The 22,602-nt window shown below is 38.2% G+C and overlaps 1 protein-coding gene and 1 long non-coding RNA gene across 3 annotated transcripts in view; one reads left to right on the top strand and one right to left on the bottom strand.

Annotated features, from left to right (window-relative positions):
- LOC112414546 (uncharacterized) overlaps positions 1 to 310 on the bottom strand; it is a 12,866-nt gene extending 12,556 nt beyond the window's left edge. The window contains exon 1 of the long non-coding RNA XR_003006174.1: positions 107 to 310. This is a non-coding gene — a long non-coding RNA (uncharacterized LOC112414546). The remainder of the gene's footprint in view (positions 1 to 106) is intronic.
- Positions 1 to 22,602, top strand: part of SCIN (scinderin) — a 76,669-nt gene that overhangs the window by 626 nt on the left and 53,441 nt on the right. Inside the window, exons 2-3 of one of the 2 annotated variants that reach the window (XM_024767073.1) lie at positions 6,612 to 6,766; positions 11,272 to 11,433. In XM_024767073.1, the coding sequence (XP_024622841.1) occupies positions 6,612 to 6,766; positions 11,272 to 11,433 (317 nt within the window). The remainder of the gene's footprint in view (positions 1 to 6,611; positions 6,767 to 11,271; positions 11,434 to 22,602) is intronic. The other variant, XM_024767074.1, reaches the window with a different exon arrangement.

Genomic DNA, 22,602 nt, shown 5'->3' with positions numbered 1-22,602 from the left:
CCCCCGGGGGCCCCCCCCCCCCCCCCACTTTGGGCCTGGGCACCTTTTCCCCGCTGGCGTCCGCTCCTGCAAACGCGGGGCTCAGCGAAGTCGGGAGCAGTCTTACCTCACTAGCTTTGACCTTTGTCGTGTCCATCTCCCGGGTTTTGGCGCCGCTTCCTCTCGCTTCACGCCCTTTCACCTTCCAGTCTCCAAACCCACCTCCCGCCCGGGGCGGCCGCCCGCTGCACCCTGGCGCTGGCCAAGTTCGGCTCGCCTTCCGACAGGTTCAGTCCTGGTTCCCCTGTCAGCGAGGAGATGAAGTCAAACAAGTTTGTGGGCATTCGCCGCAGACGGCGAGAATTCCTTTAAGAAAATTATTTAGTTTTATTTTTTGCCCTTGGGCGTCAGCTTAGAGTTCTCTATTATTTGCGGCGATTAATGTTCTGGGCCGCTTTAAATCAGATTCCAGCCTGCCCCGCGCTGCTCGCAGGTTTGGCTAGGAGAAATTCCTGTTGATCAGGATGCTGGCGGCTTTATCAATATCAGTAAATAGCTTTGTATGGCAGAGTTTGTATTTAGATGAGTTGTTTTATAATAATAATTATTATTATTAGTTTTAAATTTATTATTTATGTATCTGAACAAGAAGACAGTTTGGAACAAAACAGCTCCTTCGTCAGTAGTAATTATTTTGGGCTTCACCGGCGCCAGGCTCTCAGAACACTGGGCCTTGAGTGTTCTACTTTTCCCCGTAAACATCCTGAATGTCTAACCTCTCCCTGTGAGATCCTGTGCCAGTGGGCACACCCCGTCTAACAACGCACCGATTATCTGAGCCTTATTGCCTTCTTTTAAAATCAGCTTGCCTCCCCTAGACTGTGTTTATTTTTAGTTTTATTCATGAGTCTATGGGGAAAACACACAAAACCACACACACATACACATTTTGAAGTCCCTGAAAGTCATTTTTTCCACTAACATTGGAAGATTTTAAGAAACAAAATGGTAGAGAACATTAAGTGATGTTCTCAATATTAGCAAAAACCCGGAGCAAACACTCCAAATGAGAAATCCATAGAGGGAGACAGCACTGTTTCATTACAGCACTTGATATTAAAATGTTGTGCTTGCTTGAGGAGGCTGAGGCTGCGATCTAAACTCATTTTGGTTTCCTAGTGTAATGTCACTGTTCCTATTATCACAGACAGTGATTTGCTTATATTTTATACCCCCTAAAAGAAACTCCCCACTGAAACCTTAATGTATAACTTGTGTTCATGAATGAATGATGCCACATAGAATAATAATGTCCTTACCTTGGTTTTTCTGTTTAGAACTTGGATCTGGAATGAGTAAAAGTATCTGAAATACCACATCTGTCATTTTGGTGAATTAAAATGTGAAAGAACTTCATATCATGCTGTGTAGACAGCAGTTAAGTTTGACTTTGTCAGAGGATTCCAAGGGGGCTTTAAACACAATTGTTTTAATTCTATAGGTTCTTCCTTATCCAGGTAAGTTCTTCAAGCACTGTGTTTCGTAGGGTTTACAGATTCGAATTAACCCGTTCATTTAGTGCTCACCAGTTTCAAAAAATGTAATAAAAAATGCTTTGGGCAAAAACATTTTATGATCTTAAAGGTCTACTAAAACTGAACTTAATAGTGTGTTAATTAATAAGTTAATTCAGCAACTTTCAACGTGCCCAGCATTGTGTGCCCAGCATTTTTGCATATGAATGATTTATGAACCTTTCCTGAAACTTTACAATCTCAATGGTGCAATAAAACAAAAAGTGATATAACCCAGGTAAAATGTCATGAGCACTATGAAAGAGACACCACGTGTCTGTGGTTATGGGGAAGCAGAGAAGCCTTAATGGAAAGAAAGGAAAATGAGGGGAATTGGGAGGGATCTTGTGCCAAGAGGAAATCATGGGAACCGTGGAAAGTTTAGCGCATTATAGTCAGCAGGACCTGTAGGTGGAACTGTTCAGCAGCTCTCCCTACTTCAGTTCCCTGAAGCAAGCTGGATTTCATCCAATGTATTCTACTCTAAGACCTAAATTCGGGTGAATTCATGAGGATTATTCAGAGGGACAGATTGAGACAAAGTTCCAAGTGGGAGTGCTGAAGGTTCAAGGAAAGAGAAAATCTGACTAAAGGAAGTCAGTTGGAAGGAAGATGAAAGAGAGTAGAGTTAAAATCAGCCTGGGATAAAAAAAAAGGTGGCTGGTGTAGAAATGAAGAAACCCGCCAAGTTAGAGGAAGAAAGGGGAAACAGGAAGAAGTGGGACACAGAACGGGGGAACAGAGGAAGAGTCATCTTTCCTGGTCTCTCCCTTAGTGTCTTTCCATAGTACCTTTGCATATCTCAGATTATTTCATTTTTTAAATTTATTTTTTGTTTCTTTTATAAAGTAGGAATTTGTTGCATGTAACTTAGAAGTTGTTGCATCGGTCCTTCCTGAAAAAACATTTCAGCTTTGTACCTAGCAGTTTAAATACATCTATCTGTGCTGGGCTCTTTGTAAGGCATGGGGATCCAAAAAGTTGGGTTACAATATACAATGTACAATACAAGGAGCTTATAATATACAAGGGCTGGAGAGAATAATGAGAAACTGGAGTTTTATACATTGCTTGAGGTAGAGGAGAATATAAAACGTACAACCGTTATGGAAAAGAGTCTGGCGGTTTCTTACAAAACTGTACACGCCACTACCATGTGATCCAGCAGTCGCATTCATGGGCATTTAATCCAGAGAAATGAAGTTTTATATTCATGCAGCAACATGTACATGCGTGTCATAACAGCTTTATTTGAATAGACAAAAACTTGAATCAGCCCACATATCTGTCAACAGGTGACTGGTTAAACAAGTGGCACATCTATACCAAGGAAGACTACTCAGCAACAAAAGGGAACAAACTGTTGATAAACACAACTCAGATGAATCCCTTAGGGAATTATGCCATGTGAAAAACAAAATGCCAAAAGGTCTCATGCTATATGATTCCATTTATATAACATTTTGGAAATGACTAAATTTTAGATTTATTGTCACCAGAGGTTAGAGATGACGTAGGGGAGGGGGATTCAGGTGGGAGGTGGGTGTAGTTATAAAAAGGCAACATAAGGGATTTTTTGGTGATGGAACTATGCAGTATCTTGACTATGATGGTGGATATATAAATTTACCTATGTGATAAAATTGTATATAACTAAATGTACAAATACACACAGATGAGTTCAAGTAAACTTGGGAAAATATAAAAAAGGTAAGTGGATTGTATCAATGTCAATATCCTGGTTGTGGCATTTTGTGCTGTACTGTACTTTTATACTTTAATATACTGTAGTATACTAAACTGTACATACTAAAGTTTTACAAAATTTTACATTGAAGGAAACTTGGTCTATTGATCTGTGTGTCTATACCAATTGGTGTCTTCCACCAATACCACACTGTCTTACTTAATTACTGTGGCTGTATAGTAAACCTTAATATCAGATAGAATTAGTATTCTTACCTTATTTTTCTTTGTCAAGGTTGTTTTAGCTATTCTAGGGCCTGTGCCTTTCCACACTAATTTTATAACAAACTGACTCATATAATCTGTAATAAACCTCAATATGATTTTGATAGGAATAGAATTAAACCTATAGATCAGTTTGGGGGAAATTGACATATTTATTACATTACAAGTCTCACATTCCATGAATACTGTCTTTATATTTATTAAGGTCTGATTTTTTATTACCATTTTATAGTTTTTAGCATGTAGATCATGTACCTGTTTTGTTAAATATGTATCTGAGTATTTCAGTTTCGTTGAAGTGACTGTAAATGGTATTGTGCTTTTAATTTCACTTTTGCATGTTCATTGCTTCTATATAAAAATGAGACTGCTTTTTATTATTGATTAATCTTCATCGTGCTATCTTGCTGAATGCACTTTTTCTGAAGAGGTTTATTTTGGTAGATTCCATAGAATTTTCTATGTAGGCCATCCTGTCATCTCTAAATAGACACATTTTTTTCTTCCTTTCCAATCTGTATGTTTTTTATTTCTTTTTCCTACCTTTTTCAGTCATTAAAACTTCCTGTGTTATGTTGAGTAGGAGTACTTGCCTTGTTCCCCATCTTTGGGAGAAAGGATTCAGTCTTTGATCATTAAGAATTTATGTTAGCTGTATGTGTTTTGAAGATGCTGTTTATCAAGTTGGGGATTTTCCCCTGTGTTCCTAACATGGCAAGAGTTTTTTTTTTTATCATGAATGGTTGTTCAGTTAACTTAGTCATTAAACCTCTCTTTTTATTTATGCTTTATATATAAAATCACATCCCCAAAACAATTTTAGGAAGTTTACAGCATATTTACAAATATAATATAACATAGTATAAAATAACATAACACAAAACAACATAACATGGAAGGCATTGGGAAAATTAGCATAGGGAAAATAAATGAAGTCATAAGCATACTCATTCAGAACATTTGTAAGTTTTTGAACACTTATTAGAATTTCATCATAATATAACTGAATTTGATTTTAGTTTTCATTTTCAAAGGCTAGTATTGGCTTCATTAAGCTTCATTTTCAAAGGCTAGTATTGGCTAGTATTGGCTTCATTAAGACAGCCTCTTTAGAAGACTCTGGTTTATTCATACTGACATTCCCTGGCCTTGCACAGTGCGTAAGCATCAACAAATGACAGCATAATTTAACTAACTTACTTCTAGTTCATTCATTAGTCGCATGCCCGCCCATTTTCATCTACCTAAAGAGATTACGGTTTTAACTGGTACTCAGGTAAGAATATATCAAATACATCATCCTCAACACCTTTCATATTAACCTTGATTTAAGTTTCCTTCTTAAAGTCTCTCTGTACAAATCTACATCTATGCCCTTATTAGTAATCTAATTTATGGATGGGAAAGTGGACAGAAGAATGATACTAGGCCCTTTCAGACTGCAAAACTGCATGTGTTTTTTATGTGTTAAGTAATTTTCTTTGACCACAACAAGTTCACAAAATTGATATCATGTCAAATACTCTTCTAGCTACTAAATTTTTTTTCTGAGAAGACACTTACTACACAGGTCCCCTTTGAGAGTGAGAGGAGTTGTAAATAAATCTCTCACCGCTGTGGCCTCTCCCGCCGCGGAGCACAGGCTCTGGACGCGCAGGCTCAGCGGCCATGGCTCACGGTCCCAGCCACTCCGTGGCACGCGGGATCCTCCCAGACCGGGGCACGAACCCGCGCGCCCTGCATCGACAGGCGGACTCCCAACCACTGAGCCACCAGGGAAGCCCCCAATTCTTTCTTTAATATACCTGACTGACTCCCTTTCTCCAACTTTCATGAATACTCTTAGTTGGGGTTCCAGTTGAACTATAATATTGTTACAGCTTCTGAACATTTATACGTCAGTTATCCATGGAGGAAAATAACATTCCCCAATCACCTCAAAATTTTACTGGTAATGAGAGTCTGAGTATAAAAAATATCTACTAGTATTGTAATTTCTAAGAGCCTGTGCTTCAGAGTCACAGACACCTGCCTCTGGGTCATGTTCTATCAAAGGTCAACTTTATGACCTCAGGGAAATTACTTGGTCTCTCTAAGCCTCCGTGTCCTCTGCTGTAACAGGGTAGAAAATGGTTTCTGCTACATTGGGTCACTTGAAGATTAAATCAGATTATCAGTGTAAAACACTAGCGTAGTGCTTGGCCCATAGCAAGGGTGCTATAAAGGTATAAATGTTAGCTATTATTTTTATTTCTAGAATCATTAATGATTTTCACACAGCTTAAGTAGTGGAAGTTTTTAAATGTCTTTTATAAATTTTGAGGTCCCATCAGGGCAGTCCTGGCTCTGATCTTTGTGTACATCGAAGACACTGGGTTTAAGAATTGGTGTTTGGACCTCAGTGAGGTTGCCTGGATGGGATCTGCATTAGAATTATGAAAATTAACTGTGTGTTGTGTGTTAAATTCCCGGGGTAATACTGCATACGTTAACATTCAAAAGATGTTAGCATTCTGGTTCCTTTACCCTCCCTTTTCCTTCTGAGAATATTATCTTATGCCAATAAGATAGTGAAGTGGGGACAAATGTACACAAAAACAGTGGTAAAGTCAAGTTACATCCATTTTCCCATTCTCAAAGTGTTGTTTAGCTCTGGCCCATGATGTTTGTATTCCTTACAAATATTAACATATTGACATTTTGGAAGCCTGGAGATTAATTCTGAGAAAGGCTAAAACAACTGAAAAATGTTTTCATAGCCTTATCACTGACTATACCAAATGAATGTGAATCCTACTGGAATATATTATTATATCTTCCCGAACATAGTCTGACAGCGGCGTTTCTTTTAAAATTAAAAATAAAAGAATTGGAAAGTGAGAACAAAACAATTCTTTTAGTTATTAAAACAGTATTTTATATTATACTATTTCTGCTGATTGTTCTGTTGAAGATGAACAATTTATGCATAAATTTATTGTATTGGCATATAATTCAAAGAAAATTTCTGAGTGTTTTCTTATCAGAAGTTCTGCCTTAATCCTGTTTCTTGCTTGATAAATGAGGTGCTGTCATTGGCCGTTTCAGGAAAGGAGTGCACTCAAGATGAAAGCGCAGCAGCTGCCATCTTTACCGTTCAGATGGATGACTATCTGGGTGGCAAGCCTGTGCAGAATAGAGAACTTCAAGGCTATGAGTCTATGGATTTTGTTGGCTACTTCAAAGGAGGTCTGAAATACAAGGTGAACACCTCTCTCAAACTGTTTTATGACCCCCTCTTCTTTTCCTATCCATCCACGCCTCATATCTTCATAGAATGAAAGTTCATTGAGGGCAGGGTTTTTTGTCTTGTTTTGTTTTTGTTTTAATCTGTTTTGTTCACTGATATATCCCCAGTACTCTTGAGACCCATAATAGGTGCTTGATAAATGTTTGTGGAATATATGGTATAATGTGTGAAATATTCTGACTTAATTTCATTTGATAGGTTAATTTTTAATGATGCTAAGTAAATATGGGCAACTTGGGCATTAATAGTTTTCATTTTTGTTATTCGAAAGAATCACTTAATTTGCTGCAAATAATCCACAACTTGGGAATTTCAGTTGTTCTGGAATATATTAGTACAGTATTTATAACAATTATAACTTCAGTTAATACAAAGAACTATACACACATTTCCCAAATAGTGTAGTATGATCTTGGAAATGATACAAATGAAACCACTGAGTTGAACATATGTGTGGTTGAGCCTCACAAACTCCTATGCATACACTGGCATACGCACCCCCCCCATACACACATATAGAATTTATGTGTTTTGGCCTGAAACAATAATCATCCAATGGTTTTACTTCTGAAACAGACAAACAAACAAACAAACAAAATCCCAAATAATTAAATAGTCTGTGCTTTAAGGCAACCTTCAGCAAAGGATAGCTTTTCCTGGAATTCTCTCAGTGACGCTTGCAGACTGGCCATCCTTCACTATCCCCCCTGCTTCCAAGAATGTTCAGTTAAAGTGTGAGAAACACCTTCTTTAGACAAACACACCAGAAACAATCTTTCTCAAAATCAAACGTCTCCAACAGGTGTTCTGCAGACCGTACCACCCCACCCGTCTGCCATATTAGCCCAGTGAAGACCTAAAACCTCAGAACTAAACTAGAATTCTGAATATATACTAAATTTGCCTACTATGATGCCCCAGTTTATTTCTTCTTTTTCCTGATCAGAGCCTTAGTTGAATATTTTGTGATGCCATTGGGATCAGGACAAAACACTTAAAAGTTCTCTTCTCTCTCTTGAAATCATTTTTTTACTCTAGGCTAGAAACTATTAAATATGAAACTATTACCTCTTATTTTATTTAATTCATGAGTTACTTTTATGTGAAATGATCCTGAAACATCTCGTATGTCAGTGAACCCAAGATTTTGAATAAGCTGGGGCTTGTAGTTACTAGAAGCATGTACTGTGCCATCATCCTGGATATAAACCCATTTCTGCCACAAGTGGCTTGTTTGCCTCAGGGCAACTACATAAGCTTTCTGTGTTCAGTTTCCTCAAGTGTGCAATGGGTGTAACAACAGCTTTCTTGTGAAGGTGTTGTACGGATTAAGGATTAAATTAAATAATAAAAATACGTATGTTATAGTACATATGCCATCATTCGGGTTTTATGCTATTATTAATCCTTCTGCCTATTAGTGGGGCTTCTGAAATCAAACTTCTGGTTACATACTTAAAAGTGGACATGATAAAAGTAAGTTTACAATTATTGGATAATTATCTTCTAATTATCAACATTAAAACCACCACAAATCAGCATTTTTTAGAAAGAGGATGTTTGCAAATGGAGGTCAAATTTATCAGCAAAAAAGTCATTTTACTGTCTTATCACTTGTGACATTGAGCAGATGACAACATGTGTAGTTGCAACAATACGTGATAGGAAACGTGGAAGCAGAGCTCATTTACTACCCAGAACAGCAAAGATTATTATGTTATACTTAATTTCATGCTTCTAGGAATATAATAAGCACTTCACATGTATTATCGCGTTTAATCTGAAAAACAGCTCCGTGGTGCAGTTTCTATCATTATCATCCTACTAAGATAAGTAAACGGAAGTTTAGAGAGACTGTAACTTGCCAAGCTCTCACAGCTGCTGTGTGACTGGGTGATTGTCTGACTTCAGTGCCTAAGCTGGTAACCATGATGCTATGATGCTCTCAACATAAGTAAATCGTTCAAATGCCCAGATGAACTTTTTAATTTAAGAATACTCTATGGAAAGGATATTGTGTCTGTTTGAAATGCGTAAAACTTGGCCAAGTCTACCATTCCCAAGTCAGCAACAACCACATTTAGTTGCTATATATAAGATAAAGATGCAGCTAGGAAACTTTAATATCATCTTCCCATGTCATTTAATCGACTTGAGTTTTTTTTTCCTCTGTAAGGTTTTATAGGGAGTTGGGGAGGGGTTACAGAGGACTAATTACTTACTACTGGGCTTGCCTGGTGGTGCAGTGGTTAGGAATCCACCTGCCTACCAACCCCGTGAGCCACAACTACTGAAGCCCGTGTGCCTAGAGCCCGTGCTCCACAACAAGAGAAGCCACTGCGATGAGAAGCCCGTGCACCGCAACGAAGAGTAGCCTCCGCCCACCGCAACTAGAGAAAGACTGCGTGCAGCAACGAAGACCCAACACAGCAAAAAATAAATAATAAAATAAAATAAAATAAAAAATAAATAATTACTTACTACTACTTCCTTATATTAAATCTCTGGCTAAGCACCTTTCCCAAGCTGAACAAGACCCAGCCCCAATCATGATTATAAATAGCAACAATCAGACATCTGTCAGCCAGTAAAACTGTATTTATGGTCCCCTTGATTTAGAGGATCATCCACCTTGCTTTCATTCTGTAGAATAGGTAGAAAGAGGCTGGGAGTTTCCAGGGGTCATTCAAACAGTATTCACAGAAGAATTACTGTCTGATACAGACATGTATGAAACAAAAGTTTTTCTTTTGTGCATTTTTGGCATCAAATATTAGAGTCAAAATTAATTTTTAAAATACTATTAAATGTTCACAGACTATATATACTCTGATAGTTCACCATATGAAATTATCCTAAATGTTATATATGTATTCTCAGTCTAAGTCAACTCTATATTTTATAACTATTTTACAGAACACAGTGTTCTTATGCTATTTTTTTTATCAGATTGCACTGTACCTCTTATTTAAAAAATTAAGGTGGCCAAGCATAGTAATATGTAGGTGAAAAACTTGAATTTATTTTTATTGTATAATACTTTGTGCAGTCAAGAAATACGGCAATCTTTTTAAAATCATGAAGTGGGAAATTACTATATATTTGTAAAAGCTTGTGGTTGTAATTGTCTGGAAGTCAACATTTAGCATATACTAACAAAACCTTTTTATTCATGAGGGCCTTTTGGAGAAGGGGAGAAGTCTAAAGTCAATGGAAATTTAAAGAATGCGCTGTTGATTACATATGAAGCTTCACTTTTTTTTTTTTCTGTACGTGGGCCTCTCACTGTTGTGGCCTCTCCCGTTGCGGAGCACAGGCTCCGGACGCGCAGGCTCAGCGGCCATGGCTCACGGGCGCAGCCGCTACGCGGCATGTGGGATCCTCCCGGACCGGGGCCCGAACCCGCGTCCCCTGCATTGGCAGGCGGACTCTCAACCACTGCGCCGCCAGGGAAGCCCAGAAGCTTCACTTCTTTCTTTGGATTTACTGTAAAATGTTGATGTAATAAATTTGAAAGTTGGATTATTTTATAGGCTTCTTATACTGCTAATTTTCTTACCATATTATCGGGGAGGCTTTTGATCAATAAATAACAGTTTTATTTACACTACACCTTTATTCTGCACGTTACCTCATAGTTAATTATGGAAGTAAATAAAGATTATTGTCCTTAACATTTAATTCGGGAAAAGAATGAAAAAGGGAAAAGCTGATTTCAAATGGTGCAAGAAGATGTGCTTGATTCAGTCAATCTGTTTTTCTTCAGCATTTCTTAATTCAGTGTGGTTGTACTTTGATTTTCATTTTGTTTTGGTTGGGGATGTGCAACCAGATTTAGAGTGTAAATACTTAGGCCTGGCATATTTTGTAAACTCTTTTTACCTAAATAAATAAAACAGGTGATTTTTTAATGTAAAAAAAACAAGGACCAAAATTAGGAGCAGCCCATACCTGGCCAGCACTCAGTTCCCTTCTCTGACCTGAGGCTGTGACCGTGGGAGTTTTGGGCTGCCTGATTCTCTAGGCGCTCCTTGTCTGTACTTCTGACCTCTGACTCTCTGTTAACCTCCTGTCACCTTTTTTTCTGAAATCCTTGTCTACCTTCTCACTCAATGGTTTGAGAACCATTAGTTCCCAGAGGACAAGAGCTACAGCTCTTTTCTGTTTATGTAGCAGGTTTTATGCATGGAAGGTCTTCAGTAAATATTTGCAGTATTAAACTGAATGGTTAAAATAGGAAGGACAAAGAGCCTAAAACAAAACAAAACAAAAACCTGTTGATTCGCCAGGAAATTCTCTTCTGCATATTTGATTTTTCACATGCACTTAAGTGAGTATTTTATCTTGGCTTAACAGGCAGCTTGGCACCAACACCTGAGGTTTTCTAAGCTGCTGTGTCTAGTTCGAAGCCTCATCCTTTTTTGTTTGTTTGTTTTCTATCTTCCTTCCACTGATCAGGCTGGAGGTGTGGCGTCTGGACTCAATCATGTTCTCACAAATGACTTGACCACCCAGAGCCTCCTGCATGTGAAAGGTCGGAGAGTGGTCAGGGCCACAGAAGTTCCCCTAAGCTGGGACAGTTTCAACAAGGGTGACTGCTTCATCATTGACCTTGGCACTGTAAGTTTTATACACACATGGAGATGTCTAGAGGAAAGTAAATTGTCTTCAGATCAAATCAGATGTATGTGTCATGGAAGATAATCACTTTTTCTACACACTTAGGAAAAGGTCATGTTTATGTGAGATGCAATTATATCATATGACTAATTGGCAAGTATTGAAATGACACATAAAGCAGGACTTCAAAGTTTTTATTTTCTTTGACAGGTTTAGAATGGAGTAGTGATTTAGTTCTTCCTACCATAGAACAGAAATTGAAATTTTTAATATATTTCCCCTTCTTGAACAGAGCTTCCTCTAATTATTTTTGTCCCTAAGTGTGTGTGGGAAAACATTGCTTGAGGGGGAAATTGATTCCCCCAGGAAGCAAAGATTCTAGAATTTAAAATTGACATAGGATTAGTCTAAACAGCCTGCCTGGAGAGTTTTGGGAAACTATTTTAACAAATATTAATATATCCCTTACATCCACACACATAATACTATTTCACACTTTTTTTTTTTTAAGATTTAATTTTATTTATTTTTGGCTGTGTTGGGTCTTCGTTGCTGCACGCAGGCTTTCTCTAGTTGCAGGCAGCCAGGGCTACTCCTTGTTGCAATGCGTCGGCGTCTCATTGTGGTGGCTTCTCTTGTTGCGGAGCACGGGCTCTAGGCGCATGGGCTTCAGTAGTTGTGGCACTCGGGCTCTAGAGCGCAGGCTCAGTAGTTGTGGCGCATAGGCTTAGTTGCCCTGCAGCATGTGGGATCTTTGTTCCCCGACCAGGGATGGAACCCATGTCCCCTGCATTGGCAGGTGGATTCTTATCCACTGTGCCACCAGGGAAGTCCCTATTTCACACTTTTTAATTTTCTCAGAATTATTAGAAGAAAAGGCACAAGTACAAATGTCAAGTATCATCTTAGTTGGATGGGCAATATCTAACTTTTCATCCAGGAAAAGAGGCCTCTTTAATGTCAGGAATACTTTTCATTATTATCATGACAAAGAAGTATTATTGCAAGGTCTTGTGCTAGACTCTAGTAGGCAGGATTTGAGTTGTGTCTTTAAAACTTTGTAAGGTTTTAAAAAACCTAAAAAAGTATTCCCTGCCACTGAAAACCCACGTGCAAAGGCAAAGAAGGCAAGAAGCACAGAGCACGTTTATGTTGTCCTTTTTCTTCTAGGGATCGTAATTCTCATCACACCACATACATCAGCATTCCCATCATCATCCATAACATTTCCAGGTCAAGCATTGTTCAGGGACTTATTGCTTCAGTTAGCATGAGGCTTGGACTGTCTATAGAACTTGCTCAAGGTGGCACAGCCAGTAAATAATGAGGCCAGGATTAGACCCTACATATGTCTGATTCCCACCTAAGCCTTTTGCTTTACTGCCTCTCCTTGGGCAGTATTTTGGGGAAGAGCATCAGACAGAGGCCAGACAAGTTTATTTCATATATATATAGAGGGGACACTGAGGATTTTAAAAATGCAGCTACACAAAGTTCAGTTTGAGCAATATTAATCTGGCAACAGCATAGAGATTAAATATGCTAAGGTTATAAATAGTTTGGAAAATGACGCAAATTATAAACTTCTTTGGGTTCTCTAAGTTAGGATACACCTCTAGTTTTATTACTGCTAATGTATAATTCGACTGTCTTGGATTATACCAGCTGTGGGCACAGTTGAAATTATGATATTAATGCCCAAAGTACAATTCCCAGTGTCACACTTAGATGTCTGCACCCAAAATGGCAGTACTCTTGCCCTGTATCTCACAGTGAATTTCATGGAAATATCCTTTTCAACCTTAGATGCTAACCTGTTCCCCTATCCAGGCTTAAGTCCTAACCTTCAGGTCTAGGCAGAAAACAGATACTAGTCTCTCTCTCCATTCCTCTGCAACCAAAACCACAATTTATACAAATAGATGATCAGGTATATTAAACCATGCAGTTCCAAAAACGGCACTCAGAATCTCTCAAAGCCAATGCACAATAATTGTCTCCCTCAACTACTTACATTTTATAGCCCTTTATCCCTTTATAATTTGTAAAGTATTTTACATGTAAGGTGGTATTGTTCATGGAGAAAGTGGACCTCAGTTTTCATCCGAGTTTAGTGTAATCTCAGGTTCTCATCTATAAAAGTCGGGTATTTGATTAGATGAGCTTTGAGGCCCCTATCTACTTCCCACTGATAATGTAATTCATCACTGCCATTACTTGAAAATGTTTCTTTTCTAAAAAAAGTATTTTATGTGTAATGTAATTGCTCTACAAATGCAATAATCTCTTTGTCATGAATAGTATCCAACTGAGCTTTCCAACTCTCTGCTCTTTGGTCCTGAGCTAGTCATTAACCTCTTGGAGCCTTAACTTCCTTATTTCTTTTTCCTTCTTTTTTTTTCATCTTAACTGTGGTTTCTAATGACACTGCTGATGTTAGCCGACTCTAATTCAGTCCCATCTGACACACAGTCATATCTGGAAATCGCAGTCACCATCCCAGTTTCACAAGAGGAAGAAATGCCTTAGAAGGTGTGAGGAAGTCACTTGCATTAATGCAGGTTGAATGGTGATCTGGGATAGGACCTGGGTGTTTCTGTTTCTGTCACATCCTTTTCATTCCACTGAGTGAACTTGGTAGTATAGAAGATGATGTGCCTCTATAACAGAGTGTCTTGCAATAGTTTCAGAATCTGCTGAATTCAGAATTGATTATGTCTAATATGGCTTAGAATCTACCGAAAGTAGTGTTGTTAATGAAATTATTTATTATTTTGTTGAACAAGTATTGAGTTTCCACAGTGGGCTAGGTAGTTGAATGCTGTGATAGACCAATTCTAGCTCTAGTAACATACGCTCTCTTCCCATAGGTAATATCTGCGCATAGAAGTAGTCCCCACAAATCCAGCCTCATGTAATAGGGACAGTCTCTATAATAAGATTCGAGGACATTCACCTGTTTAATAGTAAATTTTCTTTATTTTATGTAGTTAATTTTCTTTAATGAATTTCAAGTTATCTCCTGCTCTCATGGTTGGTTAGAGACATTTGGAATGATTTTGTTGCAGAGATACTTGAAGCTGATTTTCTCTTATGTTGTGGAACTTTCCCACACCTCACAGGGATATTCTAGTAAGAATCAAGTCCTGGATTCCTAAGTACTTTAGAACAAATACCCACATGATCTGTGTTTGTGTAATTAACCTTTAACCAGTTGTTATGTCGCCAAAAGTTTCTAAAAGGTGATAAGATCTTGCAGTTACCTTGGGAACTTTATTTTTAGGGTGTGTCACAGTAAACCAAGAAGGGAATCAACATTTTCTTTATCATAGTATTTTTATAACAGTTACTGAGTTAATTATTTCATGACCACTTTCTGCTTTAGTGGGCACAAAGGGAAGCCAATGCCATCCCTTCAATCTTGTTTTATTACCCAGGTATGAAAAAGATAGGTTGAACCTCTAGAGCTGTCACCAAACTAAAGCCAGCTGGCCAACACTAAGGTTATGGATATAACCTAAATCCCATATGTTGATTGTGTTTGAGGGAAGTGAGCCTTTTATGATAAACAATCACTGGTATTAAGGTGATGTGCCATATACCTTAGAAACATTTACTGTGGTAGGATTTTAGACCACAGTAAATATTCTCTAGACATGACAGCATAACCTTTTCAACCTAAAGCATGAGATTGTAAAATTATTCATTTAATTACAACATCAACATCTTAGAGGATGATTTGGATAAGTTGTCTTATATTCAGTGTATTTTCAGAAAATAATATGGGATGTGGCTAGACTTCAGCAATTTGGAATTTACTGAATTGTTGGAAAATGCTTTTGAAATATATATTTTAATGTTGGTGAATTTATAAATCATTACTTTCCACTATTTTTAAAGATATGAGGAATATATAGAAATTAATAAAATTACATCTCAATATTTCAACAAAGCATCAGTAACCCCAGAAGTGAATGATAATGAAAAGAGCCCATATTCTTAGAGTTTGGGATATGGCGTTAACTCTTTTAGAAATACATGTCAGAGCCAGCCACTAGTGGAGAATTATGTTTCACAGGAATAGGAACCTGTGGTGAGTTTTTAATCGTGGTGTTCTGCATGTTCTGTTTCCTTGTTAACTTGTTTGGTCAGTTATGCAGCATTGCCCTACTGCCTTTGCTATTTGTAATCTATCCCGCCCTCTCTCATAGTCAGTCATGCTGCTTTGAAAAAGCAGCCTACACTTCCTCATTGACCAGTTGGCCTTCAACCCACATCTTCTGACTTTCACTACCACCATTTCTTTGAAACTCTTCTTCCGAGGAGCATCTTCTGATTTAGCATCTGCTAAATCCAGTGGCCACTGATCATTTTCCACTTGCCCCTGTGCTCAGTTGACACTTGACTTTCCCTTTTCCTTCAGTCTCACTTCTTCCCTGGCTTCCTGTTTCTCCTCCCTTTCAAGCCACCCTTTCTCATTGTTCACATGGTCTGCCCACCACCACAAGTTGTTGCTTTTTTAAGGATTCTACTTTTGATCATTGTCTTTTCTTTATACATTCTTCCTGAGCAAACTCATCCTTACCCAGAGCTTCAACTGCTCACCCCCTAGTAAATCTCAGCATTATAGTCCAGCTCAGACCTCTTGCGTGAGCTCTCTGTCAGTATTTCAGATTGCCTCCGAGATATTTCAGCTTGTGTATATCATGAGAACCTCAGACTTGATAAATCGAAAAACAGAGCTCATCAGTTTCACCCTCTCATTCCAAAATGATTTCTCCTCTTGTCCTTTTCTTGTGAATAGAACCACTGCTCACTCAGGCCCTCAAACCCCAGATCCAGGAGACATCCTGACAACTTCTCCCAAGTGCTGCGCATGCAATCAATCACATTCAGTCTATTTTTCCTTCTAAGTGTCCCTTGAATGCTTCCCGTCCTCTTCATCATCACAGTACTGTCTCAGGACCCTGTGCCTTACACTTTCCCTCAAGTTGCCATGCTTTTGCTTTTTTGCAGGTTTCCTTTGCTTAGAATACTCCCCTCTTCTACTCACCTTTCTCTGCCGAGCATCCAATATCATCTCACCCTCAAATTCAACTCAGATTGCCTTCTTTATAATGTGTTCACTAATTCCCCTCTCCCCCTTGTCCTGTCCCATGTCACACCTTGTAGAGTTGGGCATGCTCTTAACTTTCCTATCACCATGCTGAGACTTGCCTCTCAGCACTTTCCACACTGCCTGCGCATTCACTTATTAGCCTCACTTACTCTCTTTGTTCCTGGTCTATGGCCCAGAACTTACAGTCACTCAGCAAACATTTCAACAAATGTCTATCTGTCCAGCTTAAAGCACACAGTCTCAAATACAGTCATGTGTATAGAGATGCAATTTTTTTTTCAATCTATAACTCAACCTTGTTTTATTGTAAACCTTCTATTTCCACAGGAAGGTTAAAAGTGTCTTGCCTTATTAAGGTGAATTTTGATTGTCATTAAAGAAAATCAGATTATCCCACCCACCCTCTTCCCTATCCCAGAGGATGCATATGTAATATTATTGCCTGGGATAGGGGACAGGGTTGAGAATGGAAGCATGAGTCTGGTTTTCAGTCTTCAGCCTCCCTCCTCTCTAAGCTTCATTGAGGCATCACTATTGCATTGAATCTTGAGCTCTGGGCTTTGGCCTCTGTCCTAACACACTTGCTGGAAAATATTCATGGCCTCATTTTGGTCTTCTGAGATGCCCACATATCTGCTGCAAGACCCTTTCTGGTTCTATCAGCCACTACTGCATCTGCCCTCAGGAACTCTACTTAGTTTTTCCCATGCCACACTGGAGTTGTGGGGACAGTATATCCAAAAGGTTACCAGTACCCTTTGGTCCAACTGCCTGGACACTGACCAGAGTTGTTTCTGCTCTAATGCTTGGGATCATGGATGAATGTATGACAGATAAGTAGGAGTAGACATTTACCGAGCTCTTCTCAAAAATTGATTGCACCTGATCAAGTTTCCTGGTTCCCTTGTAATCACCTATTTTCTTGGATCAGACAAACTAGGCTTATACCATTTCACACTGTTGCCTTCTCCGTGGTTTCTTCAATACACTCTGGCCCCTGAGGCCAAGACTGTGGCTCTCGATATGCAAAACCAACTTCCTAGACCACATCCTCAATCCTCCCCTGCAGAACACTTAACTCTAGGAAAATCAAGGTTCTTTTAAATTAAAACTATGTTGTCTTTCAGACTTTTGTCTCTACTATGACTTAAGAAGGCTTATTTTAAAACTGAGAGCTGAGCAATATCTTCTTTGTTCTGGATAAATTTGTCCTTACTCCAAAGTAATGCATCCCACTAGATTTACTGGGAAGAGCCTTCAGGCCACAAAATAAAGATAATGGGAAAGATAAACCTAATTTTAAATCTCTGATATTTACCCCGTAATAAAAGTATGGATGAATGGCATTTAGTGTGTGCTTAGTGTAAAGTGCTAGGTGCTTGGAGTGTAAAGATGAAAACCGGATAGCCTTTGGCCTCCAGGTGCCATGAAGTGGTGAGAGACAGAAACACATACACAAGTCAGAGTATGACCAGGTAGAATGTGAGAAGTGCTGGAATGGAGCTACACACAGGCTGTAACTGGAGAATGGATGAGGGCCCTAGGAAAGATGGCTATCAAGGTATTAGCAGTTATATTTTAATTCTCAATCATGGTTTCACACTGGCGTCATTTAGAAGAGGTTTTAAAAATACTGATGCCTGTGATTTGACTCCTGAAGATTCTGATTTTAAGGTTTTGGGACGGGCCTTTGGTGTAGGGTGGTTTTTTTTTTTTTGACCAGGCTGTGAGGCATGTAGGATCTTAGTTCCCCAACCAGGGATTGAACCCATGCCCCCTGCATTGGAAGTGTGGAGTCTTAACCACTGGACCGCCAGGGAAGTCTTGGTGTAGGTTCTTTTTAAGCTCTACCCCCAGATTATTATATTGTACAGTGAACGTCCCTATTTCAATATGGGAAATGTCTAATGGTGCTGGGAAATTCACAATCATATGTTCGAAGAACCAGTAAGTTAGTTAAAAATAGTTGAATCACCTACTTCTGTGGCTGGAAGAAATTATTTTTGAAAAATAAATGTATATGATTTGCCAAATACTTTGACTAGTACAGAGAACCCAATTTCACCTTCTCTTGCTACAAAAAGAATGCTCCAAAAGCTGTCACCTGTTCCCAGTAAGTGGCATCACTGCCACAGCCAAGCTAGATTTGTCCAAGTCATTTCCCCCATTCCCGGTCCTCTAGTACCCATCCAAAGGCATGGTTGACCGACCCTGTAGGCTTTAACCTTATAAATCCCTGTATTCTTCTCCTCTTCTCCATCACCACTGCTTTGTCCTACCTCACATTTAACTCCTTCCTTTCTGGTCGCCCTGCCTTCAGTAACCATACACACCCTCTGCATCCAACTTACATCCTTCAGTCAGAGATGTTTTTTAGAACACGTATACATGTCATTGAAGGATATTGAGTTGGCTTGGCTTTAAACAACAACAAAATAGAATGTAAATAAATATATGTTTATCAAAAACTAAAAAAAGTCATGTTTTAAAGTTAAAAAAAAGAAGGTAGGTCCTAGAAGTATTGCAGAAGACATTATCATTTCTTTAACATCTTTTATTTTTTAACATCTTTTTTTTTAACATCTTTATTGGAGTACAATTGCTCCACAATGGTGTGCTAGCCTCCGCCCTACAACAAAGCGAATCAGCCATACATATACACACACCCCATTATTGGAGTATAATTGCTTTACAATGGTGTGTTAGTTTCTGCTTTATAACAAAGTGAATCAGCTGTACATATACATATATCCCCATATCTCCTCCCTCTTGTGTCTCCCTCCCTCCCACCCTCCCTATCCCACCCCTCTAGCTGGTCACAAAGCCCCGAGCTGATCTCCCTGTGCTATGCAGCTGCTTCCCACTAGCTAGCTATTTTACATTTGGTAGTGTATATATGTCCATGCCACTCTCTCACTTCATCCCAGCTTACCCTTCCCCCTCCCCGTGTCCTCAAGTTCATTCTCTACATCTGCGTCTTTATTCCTGTCCTGCCCCTAGGTTCTTCAGAACTTTTTTTTTTTTTAGATGCCTTATATATGTGTTAGCATACGGTATTTTTCTCTTTCTGACTTACTTCACTCTGTATGACAGACTCTAGGTTCATCCAACTCACTACAAATAACTCAATTTCGTTTCTTTTTATGGCTGAGTAATGTTCCATTGTATATATGTGCCACATCTTCTTTATCCATTCATCTGTCTTGGACACTTAGGTTGCTTCCATGTCCTGGCTATTGTAAATAGAGCTGCAGTGAACATTGTGGTACACAACTCTTTTTGAATTATGGTTTTCTTAGGGTATATGCCCAGTAGTGGGACTGCTGGGTCATATGGTAGTTCTATTTTTAGTTTTTTAAGGAACTTCCATACTGTTCTCCATAGTGGCTGTTAAGCAGTTTTTGGAGAATCTCCAGCCTACAGGGGTATCTGAATGAACTTCTATATTTGGTTAACTAGATCTAAGGGAAAACTAAACACAGGAAAAATAAAGCCAGTAGAAGCAAGGGAGAGAAAGAAGTCTGCCCCCACCCGTTTTATAAACTTTTAGATGTATTTAGAATAAAAAAGTTAGAAAAGGACAAAAGAGCAGCAATTCCATCTGAATTCTTTGCCCATGTTATGAGTTACCATCACATGGCTGTTTGGGGGTCTCCTTTAATCTTGCCTCCCTTCAAGGGCATCATTGACCATTGTTTTATTTCTGCTCTTATTTCCTGTCCCCAAATGAGGTTTGGCTGCCCTTTGATGTTTGACTTGTTAACTCTGACCATGTAGTTTAAAGGAAATTTTAGAAACCTCTAGGTCTGCCCCCAGTGTGGTTGTTTCTATGAATATCACTCATTTGTTTTGATTTCTTGTTACTTGGTGGTCTGAACTAATTGCCAGTAACAGTTTCTCTTTACTCCCTTATTTTTTGCTTTTCAAACTATCCAGAGTGATCTTGTTTTCCTTTAATAGTTTGTACATTGCGTTAATTATAGTTTCACAAACTTCTACTAGAGGATGTTCGTGGGCAACATGTACGTCAGCAAATTTCAGCCACAATTTAAGTGGACTTCATTCTAAATTGAATGGATATTTCCATATTTCCACGGAGTTTTTATATCCTTCCCTCCCTCCCCAAACATGACATTTAGTGTTGAGCTGTTAAATCCCTTAGGATCTTAGAGGGTAAAATAGTTGCCTCTGAAACCATGTTTGTTCTACAATTTTCAGTGTCTAGCACACTTAAATCACACTTACAAAAGGTTTTTCATCTAAATCCCATTAAAGTATTACAAATAAAACAATTTAAATTATAATGAAAACTTTTTCTGGTTGTAATAATACATATCAACCTATCATATCAATTCAGACATCTTTTAGCTCTATGCAGAATTTCTTTTTTTCAGCCCATGCCCTCTAAAAAAAAGGTTAAGTTGCATTATAGGAGAGTTCTTCAAGCATGGGGCCGATTGAGTACAAAGTTTCCTTGTGCCCAGAGTGGTGAATAGTCTTAACCAACTACCTCTGAATAGAGTAAGTGTTGGGCTAACTCAGTTTATTAATAGTACTACACACATTCATCTCATCACTGTACAGCTCTGTTAAAATAAGATGTCTTAAACACATCATCTACACGTGGTGGAATATAAATGACTCAAATTTAATGAATTGCTCAAATTCTGTTTAAAATTTAAAACATGTTTTAATGTACTGCTACCATAATAGAACAAACTATATTTGTATAAAAAATTAATTAGCATTGAATGAAAAGGGTTTTTTAATTAATTTTTTAAACAGTTTTGGCTTTTAGCAATTTAAAATTAAAGTCCACATTTTATTGCATTTCTTGTCTGAGTTAACCACTGAAAATTAAGTCTAGTAAATAAGATAATATGTCACTTATAGAAATAGCACAAAATAAGGTGAAAGTAATGAAAGAGTAAGCATAACACAAAACATTCATTTTCATGCTCAGTAAGAAATTTTTTTTGGTAACACTTTCTTTAGTGATTTAGTCATCTTTGAATTAAAAGGAAAACTTCACTATTAAAAGTTTTATTATTTTTATGAGTGTTTCCTAGCTATGTTTTTGCTATTTTAAAGGTTGAAACTGGTCTCTAAGCAATGGTGAGGAATATTTTCTACAACTAAATTTATCTGTGAACTGATACTGCACATAAAACTCCCAACCCAAAGTAATATCATGGAAAATATTTTGGGATCCAAAGAATATTGTAAAATTCTATGTTAAATAATAATTATATTTAGAAAATTATCATTAGCTATAATTCTTTTTAAACACATTTTACCAGACTTCCTTAATGCTTTACAGATACTAATAAAATTTCGTGTGATTTTCACTAATCATTAGAGAAATGCAAATCAAAACTACAATGAGGTATCACCTCACACCAGTCAGAATGGCCATCATCAAAAAATCTACAAACAATAAATGCTGGAGAGGGTGTGGAGAAAAAGGAACCCTCTTGCACTGTTGGTGGGAATGTAAATTGATACAGCCACTATGGAGAACAGTATGGAGGTTCCTTAAAAAACTAAAAATAGAACTGCCATATGACCCAGCAATCCCACTACTGGGCATATACCCTGAGAAAACCATAATTCAAAAAGAGTCATGTACCACAATGTTCATTGCAGCTCTATTTACAATAACCAGGACATGGAAGCAACCTAAGTGTCCAAGACAGATGAATGGATAAAGAAGATGTGGCACATATATACAATGGAATATTAGTCAGCCATAAAAAGAAACGAAATTGAGTTATTTGTAGTGAGGTGGATGTACCTAGAGTCTGTCATACAGAGTGAAGTAAGTCAGAAAGAGAAAAACAAATACCGTATGTTAACACATATATTTATATATATATGGCGTCTAAAAAAAAAAAAGAAGAAAAGGTTCTGAAGAGCCTAGGGGCAAGACAGGAATAGAGATGCAGACATAGAGAATGGACTTGAGGACGTGGGGAGGGGGAAGGGTAAGCTGGGACGAAGTGAGAGAGTGGCAAGGACGTATATACACTACCAAATGTAAAATAGATAGG

The sequence above is a fragment of the Neophocaena asiaeorientalis genome, unplaced genomic scaffold (genome assembly GCF_003031525.2).
Source record: "Neophocaena asiaeorientalis asiaeorientalis breed wild unplaced genomic scaffold, Neophocaena_asiaeorientalis_V1.1 scaffold70, whole genome shotgun sequence".
Lineage (NCBI taxonomy): Eukaryota > Metazoa > Chordata > Mammalia > Artiodactyla > Phocoenidae > Neophocaena > Neophocaena asiaeorientalis.
Note: the sequence above shows the minus strand (reverse complement) of the source record. Positions and strands in the feature narration are given on the sequence as shown.